This window comes from Gekko japonicus, unplaced genomic scaffold (genome assembly GCF_001447785.1).
Source record: "Gekko japonicus isolate JY-2015 unplaced genomic scaffold, Gekko_japonicus_V1.1 scaffold2374, whole genome shotgun sequence".
Classification (NCBI taxonomy): Eukaryota; Metazoa; Chordata; class Lepidosauria; order Squamata; family Gekkonidae; genus Gekko; species Gekko japonicus.
Window position 1 is genome coordinate 232,743 of NW_015168116.1, and position 7,223 is coordinate 239,965.

At 59.0% G+C, this 7,223-nt stretch overlaps 1 protein-coding gene across 1 annotated transcript in view; it reads right to left on the reverse strand.

The window, feature by feature from the left end:
- Positions 1–3,005: 3,005 nt before the first annotated feature.
- GAL3ST4 (galactose-3-O-sulfotransferase 4) overlaps positions 3,006–7,223 on the reverse strand; it is a 4,848-nt gene continuing 630 nt past the window's right edge. The window contains exons 2-4 of the mRNA XM_015414873.1: positions 5,927–6,043; positions 5,412–5,751; positions 3,006–4,554 (exon numbers count right to left, since the gene is read on the reverse strand). Coding sequence (XP_015270359.1) covers positions 3,736–4,554; positions 5,412–5,751; positions 5,927–6,036 — 1,269 coding nt within the window. The 5' untranslated portion in view covers positions 6,037–6,043 and the 3' untranslated portion in view covers positions 3,006–3,735. The remainder of the gene's footprint in view (positions 4,555–5,411; positions 5,752–5,926; positions 6,044–7,223) is intronic.

Sequence of the window (7,223 nt, forward strand, 5' to 3'; positions counted from 1 at the left end):
CAGTCCTGGAGCGTCTCTGCTGGCAGGGGCCGCCTCCCTCCCTCCCTTCCTTGGCTGGAGCGCCCTGCGTGGCAAAGCCCTTGGAGAACACGGGGTCCCAGCTTGCTTCCACGGGGCCTAGGCCCCCAATACACTTCCCCACTGACCCCCCCGGCAGTCCTGGAGCGTCTCTGCTGGCAGGGGCCGCCTCCCTCCCTCCCTTCCTTGGCTGGAGCGCCCTGCGTGGCAAAGCCCTTGGAGAACACGGGGTCCCAGCTTGCTTCCACGGGGCCTAGGCCCCCAATACACTTCCCCACTGGATTTGGCCAGTTCACACAGTAAGATCCAGCTGGAAAGGGCCCTGGAAGTGGATCATTTGGTGTGCCTGACCCGCGTACCCAGAGGGCCCCCCCCCGCTCTACCATTGTTTCGATGCAACCTTTCTCAAACTAACTGGGCTCCATCCCACCTTTTGGGAAAGACTGCAGCTAAAATGTTGGACCCAGCCAGAATTGCCCCCCCCCCCCACTGACTCCCTCTAAGCTGCTGCAGGGGCACCCCCCCTCCTCCTTCAGGATTCCCTAGCCCACACACCACCACCACCCCCGGCAAGGGGGGGGGGGCATTTCTTGGCGATCAGGAGGCTGCAGTGGGACAGTGGGGGCAGGGAAGTTCCAGTCTGCCCTTGGAAGATGTATTCCAGCTCCAACCCAAAGTGCCTTTGGACACGGCCTGCTTGGGAAGGGGTGCTTTTTTAAAGGCCCCGCCCATATGGGCGCCATTTACCTTGTCTCAGCCCCCCCCCCTCCCCAGCACTTGAGGGCTCTCTAAGAACAGCCATGACCACAGCTCAGTTATGAGGAGCACACACACACACACACTCCCCATGCTGCAGTCACTCCCCTGGCTGCTGCCCCTCCATTGCCGGATTCAGCTCAAGGTGGTGGCCCTCGCTGAGCCCCTTTTATGGCCTGGGCCCCACATTTCTGCAGGCCTACGCTCTCCTCCTGCGCTCTGCCAGGACGACTTCTGCAGGTGCTTCTGTCATTCCACAAACTATGCAAAACGGAATTGTTCGGGAACTCATTTTAATAAAAGTAATAAGGCTATATTATGACAGAATGGTAAAGGAAGGTAACAGAACTGTGGGCTAGCAGGCCCCTGTGTGTGTAGTAGGCATTATCTGTCTGCTGTACCTTTTGCCCAGCTCTTGCTGCATGAAATACCATTACTATGCAATACAGTTTCTACATTACTTAACATCATGACTAATACTGTACATTTTGATTGACGTCTGCAGTTCCTAGTCCTATTCCATTGCTTATTAGATGCTTCATCCTATTGATCGTATTTGACCTCCATTGTGCCATCTGCCTTGAGTCTCGGTGAGAAGGATGGACTATAAATAAAGTGAATAATAGTAATAAGGGAAGGCAGCCCAGGGGTCTGTTCCCATGGCATTCTTGCTGTTTACCCAAACAGCCTCTTCAGCTAGGCTAATACACTGTTACGACAGTATGCTTGTATAGACACAAGGATGTCACAGATATTCACATAACTGTACAACATCCCTATAAGGTGGGTCAGTGCTGTTATCCCTCTAGCAGGGCAAGGATAAGGCAGAGTTTGACACTAATGCAAAATCTGTGCTCCAACTGCAGTGTCTTGCCTCCTGATCCGATGCAGGATTACTCAGGAATGAGGGTCCTCTTGAGTCCCGGGGGGCTCACTAGCACTGGACCTTAGTTTCTGTGCAGGATTCGACTGCTGCCCCTGCCCTCCTTGGCAAGGCATCTTGAGTGCGCATGCACAGCTCAGTGGTAGAGTCTCTGCTTGGCATGCAGAAGGTTGCAGGTACAATCGCCGGCATCTCCAGCTCAAGAGGACCAGGCAGGAGGTGATTTGAAAGACCGCTCTTTGCCTGAGACACCCTGGAGAGCCGCGGAGGCCAGGCCAAGGAGACAAAACTGACCCCGGTGGACCGCCTGGGCTGACACCATCTAAGGCCCGAGCACATAAGACACCCCCTACAGTACGATGCAGGGAAAGCAGCGGGGGGGAGGGGTGATGTGCAGGCAAAGACAATGTGCTTGTTCCGGGAGCAAAGCCGCCTTCCTGGATGGCCGTCAGTCAGTTCAGAAGTCCAACGCAAGAGCATTCAGAACCGCCGTCCCCTTTTCCAGATTGCAGGAGAGGGGCTGGAAGTCAAGAGGCACATGTGAACTTGGGGTGCTTTCCCCCCCTGTTCGCGCTGAGTGAAGAGGAGGAAGGCCTAAGACTAAGGAAACATCTCAGCCGCCTGTGCAAAAGGTTGCCAGTCTGGCCCAACTTCTCAGAAAAGGAGGCCAGAGCAGGCTGGGGGGGGGGTGTGTGGACATGGTTCTCCTGGGAACAGAGAGAGTGTGAGCGGCACCAAGGAAGCCAAGAAGTGCTACTGGAAGCAGCCGGCAGCCCATCCTCTGCTTGCCTCGCTGGTGTGAATCCAACTCCTGCATTCTGCGCAGCCCAACACAAGATGAGAGTTTTCAAGGGCAGCCCTGTCATTCGGCAGTAGAACAGCTGGATTTGAGTCCAGGGACACCTTAGAGCAATGGTGGCGAACCTATGGGACGGGTGCCAGAGGTGGCACTCAGAGCCCTCTCTGTGGGCACGCGTGCCATCGCCCCAGCCAGGCCCAGACCATCATTAAGGTGTCGAATTCTCTGCCAAATAATTTTAAGTCAATGAAAGCATTTGGGATTGCTTTCCTTACTTTGTTTGGATCATCTTAAGTTAATGTATGCGTTGTTTTTTCTAAAGTAAAACCTCAGTATTCAGGTTAAATTGCTATGTTGGCACTCTGCGATAAATAAGTGGGTTTTGGGTCGCAGTTTGGGCACTCGGTCTCTAAAAGGTTCGCCATCACTGCCTTAGAGACACCAACCACATTTTTTTTTGGGGGGGGGGTTGATGAGCTTTCAAGAGTCACTGCGCCCTGTGTCAGATACCAGTACCTGTTCCAGGGCAACAGGGGTGTGACCGGGGGGGGGGGGGGGGGGACATGGGGCCGTCTCAGCCTGCGGGGAAATTGAGCCCCTGGCACCCCGGAGGGCCCACCTCGACATTTTCAGAAACAACTACCTAGTTTCAGGTGGTCAGCAATGTTGGGGTCTGAGGCAGGAGAAGGTCTGCATGCTGCACATGAAAGTTCGCATCTTGAAGAATAAACCTCTGCTGGTCTTCAGGTGCCCCACTGGACTCTAAATGTGTTCTGCTGCCTCGTTCAATTTTGTGTGGCATTCCATTTCGGCTCCTGACAGGGACCTCGTGCCTCCCGTGACCACACGTTTGTTCAGGATGGGCTCTTGTGCACTTGCTTCCATGCACCTGCCCTCTGCACCCTCCCTGCCTTCCCACGCTGAGAGTGACTGCACACGCTTCCTCCTGTGGGAACACCTGAAGTCCACAGGAAACAACTCCAGCTTGCTGATTTCAGGTGTCATGGCAAATGAGTTTGATCCAAGGTTTCCAACAAGTGGAAAATTTCAGTGCCACTCTGCTGGGAGCGGGGAGGGGGGATTAATACAAGCATAGCAACAAGATGCCTTTGTGCCCATCATGAACAAGCGGAGGTTTTGTCAGGGCACTGCAGGCTGGCCCCCGACATGGCCTCTGCCACAGCACTTGTCAGGCAGAATCCTGCAGAAGCCCCACACCATGACCGAGCACAACGGGGATCTCCACCCTGTGCCCGCTGATGCCACAGGCCTGCCCAGACTACCTCAATGCCCCGAGCTGGGAGCTGTTGCCTTGCAAGGGTGCAAGAAATTGCTTGGCATCCAGAAGGTCCTTGTACTGGAGCTCAGGGGTGACCATGTGCTGGCACACTTCCTGGTCTCCGGGGGCCAGGCCAGACCGCAGGGCATAGCCTAAGATCGGAGCCTGACCAAACTGGAAGGGGCGAATGCGCTCATCAGCAATGTGTCCCGGCTCCAGTGGACCCCCACCCTGCAAGCAACGCTGCATCAGCTCTGCCCGGCGCTTCTGGAGCAGGGCTGTTTCCCGGGCCATGCGGGCATAACCAAAGTGCTCCACACGAGCCCAGAAGGTACGGTTGAAGTGGGTGTAGAGGTGCCAGTCAAGGTAGTTCCAGGCCCGCAGTCGGGCAGCGGTGCTGGGCTCCAGCGTGTACACAGACTCTGGGCTGCGCAGGTTGTGGCGGAAAGCCACCACGTCATCCAGGGTCCAACACAGGGCATGGCGCAAGAGAACCAGGGACTCATCCATGTGTTCTGTCAGAAGCACAAGATGAAAGATGCGCTCCAGCTCGTCAAGAGTGGCTTTGATCACCGCTGAGCCGGGGCTGACTGGCAGGTCCAGGCCAAAGTCAAACCACAGCAGGTTGCGGGCATAGTGGTTCCCTCGCTCCCCAGGCTGGTAGAAGTGGTGCGGGGACGCCAGGAACTCGGGAAGAGTGCCAGCACGACGGAAAGCAGGTGCCACACCCCGGTAATAAGAGAAGGCCGATTCCGCCAAGGCCACTGGGTCCCGCACAATGGAGAAGTAGAAACTGTCGGGGTGCACGACTTTCTGGACCTGTGGAGGGAGATGCCGGAATGAGCTGCGGGAGGCGGGGAAATGACCTCTCCCCGGTGGAGAACACCCATCTCTCCTCTCCTCTTCGCTTCCACCCCACCTCTCCCCTCTCCATTTTAGTCTTCACAGCCACCCTGAAGACGAGGTGAGGCCAAGAGCGTGTGACTGGCCCAAGATCACCCAGCGAGCTCCCCTGGTAGACTGAGGATCTGAACTGGGGTCTCCCAGCCACTAGCCCGACATCCTAACTGCTTCAGCACTCTGGCTGACAGGCGGACTCTGATAGCGCTTCACTGACCAAAGAGAGAGGCTCGTGCCCTTGGAGTCGTCAGCCCCCCTTCTCAGGCAGAGAGGCCGAAAGGAACCGAGCCAGGCCATCCCCGGCAACAGGCAGGGGCTCCTCACGGAGACAGGGGGCACCGCCCCCCAACCTGGGCTGCCCTCTCTGGAAGGCGGGAGGACCTGGAGGAGCGACGAGAGGCTGTGCCGCAGGGGCCCCGCTGGCTCTCCCCCTGAGCAGTGCAGGGGTTGGAGCCCACTCCCCCCCCCCGAGCGCAAGCGGGGGGGACGATGATGTGGAAGGCTGCGCTCCGGGGACGCCACTCGGGGGGCTGTGTCTGAGGAAACCCCAGAGAGGGGGGGGCAGGCTCAGAGTGCGCAAAGAGCGGGGGGGGGCCTTTGTGCTGCTGGAGCGGGGGCCAAAGAGGCTCCCAGCCAAACCTCCCCTGTCCGGTGCAGAGGCTCTGCTCCCCCCTCCCCCCCCCGCAGTCTGCTGCGCTGTGTCTCCCCGGCAGAGACCCTTCCCGCTTCCCTCTCAAGAGCCAGTGCACGCGCACAGCCCGCCCACCCCCCCGCACCTCTGGCAGTCTGAAGCGCATGTGGTGGCACAGGATGTCAAACGGGCGCCCCTTGGGGTGCCATCCTTTGACCCGCCGGGCCTGGAAAGGGTTGGGGTAGCTGAACTGGTAGCGGGCTGGTAGAGCAAAGCGCAGGCCCTGCGAGTCCCCAAAGCGATGCAGAAGGTTGACAATGGTGCTGCTGCCCGTCTTGTGGGTCTTCAGGAAGACGAGGTGCTTGCGTGGCTGGCATGGGGCAGGTGGGCTGGGGGGCACTTCCTCCTCCTCCTCCTCCTCCTCCTCCTCCCCCCCCCACGCCTCCTCGGCTTTGGGTGGAGGGGCCCAGGGAACGGGAAGAAGCCTGGAGGAGAAGAACGGGGGGGGGGGGGGAGGAGCGAAGAGGGGGGGGGGGGAAATCAGCAAAGGCGCCGTCTGGCTGGGGGAAGCAGAGCCCCCCCCCCACCTCCTCTCTCTCTCTTGACGGAGTGCTGGGCCCACCCCTGAGCAGAGCGACAGGTGAGTGGAGGCAAAGTTACCTCTTCTGCAAGGAGCCTCCGAAGAGCTGGATGGTGAAGCCGATGGTCATGGAGACGGCCAGAGCCGCCCAGAGCACCTGGAAGCGGCCGCATCCGGAGAGGATCCTCATCCTGCCGCTGAGGGGGTTGTAGGGGAAGGCGGAGAGAACAGCCAGCACACCATTAACACCACACACACACACACACACACACACACACACACACACACACACACAGAAGTCCCAACAGAAACCCCCCCCTCTCTCTCAGGGGCACACCCCCCCAGAGAGCTCTCCTGGCCCCCTCCTCAAGGCCCCACTCTCTCCCTCTTGCAAAGCCTGCATCTTCCTCCCTGCTGCCCAGTCCCTCGGGCCCCACCTCTTCCGGGGGACTGGGTGCCTCCGTGGCCCAGGCTCAGGCACACCCTTGGCTCCGCCAGGCCACAGTGAGGCTCAGCTAATGAGGTGCCCGAGAGGAGCTCTCCAAGCGGAAGGAGATCAGGGCTTCGCTGTGCCTGAACTGCAACCCAGACCACGGCCACCCCCCACCTCAAGCCCACCGGGGCCGGCTTTGAAACCCAGTTTGGTGTCGTGGTTAGGAGCGCAGAGTCTAATCCGGGAGACCTGGGTTTAATCTCCCACTCCTCCTCCACATGCAGCTGCTGGCGTGACCTTGGGCAAGCTGCAGTTCTCTCAGAGCTGTTCTCTCACGAGCAGTTCTCGAAAGAGCTCTCAGGCCCACCTACCTCACAGGGTGTCTGTTGTCGGGAGAAGAAGGGAAAGGGATTGTAAACCACTCTGAGACTCCCAGTGAAGGGCCGTGGGGCATAAATCCAATCTCTTCTTCTGCTCGTTCTGGGCCACCTGGAGAACTCTGTGTGGAGTGCTCTGTGTGGAGACTCTCAGCAGCTGCGTCCTGCAGCCTGGCCCCAGACAGCCTCCCCGGGGTGTGGAAACAGCCTGCCCCACCTTCCTCTCATCCTGCCCCACACCTGTCACTTCCCCCTCTGTACACAGTCCAGCCGAGCGACCTGTGGCAGTGACACGTGGAGACAGGTGGGGGAGGAGTGAGCGAGAAACAGGTGGAGAGCCGGAGGCAGGGAACACAGAGCGGCCCCCCCTCATCTCCCATGCCATAAACAAGAGAATCAAGGCTGTGTGGGAGAGGAAGCCCCCGCCCCACACATACCCCACGGAGCCCAGCACCTCCTCCGGGACCACAGTCCCCCCCCCCCACAAACACACACCTTTAATCCTTGCTAACTGCTAGATGGATCCTGGGGGGTGGGGGTGGGGGGCCTGAGGAAGCCCCTTCTGGG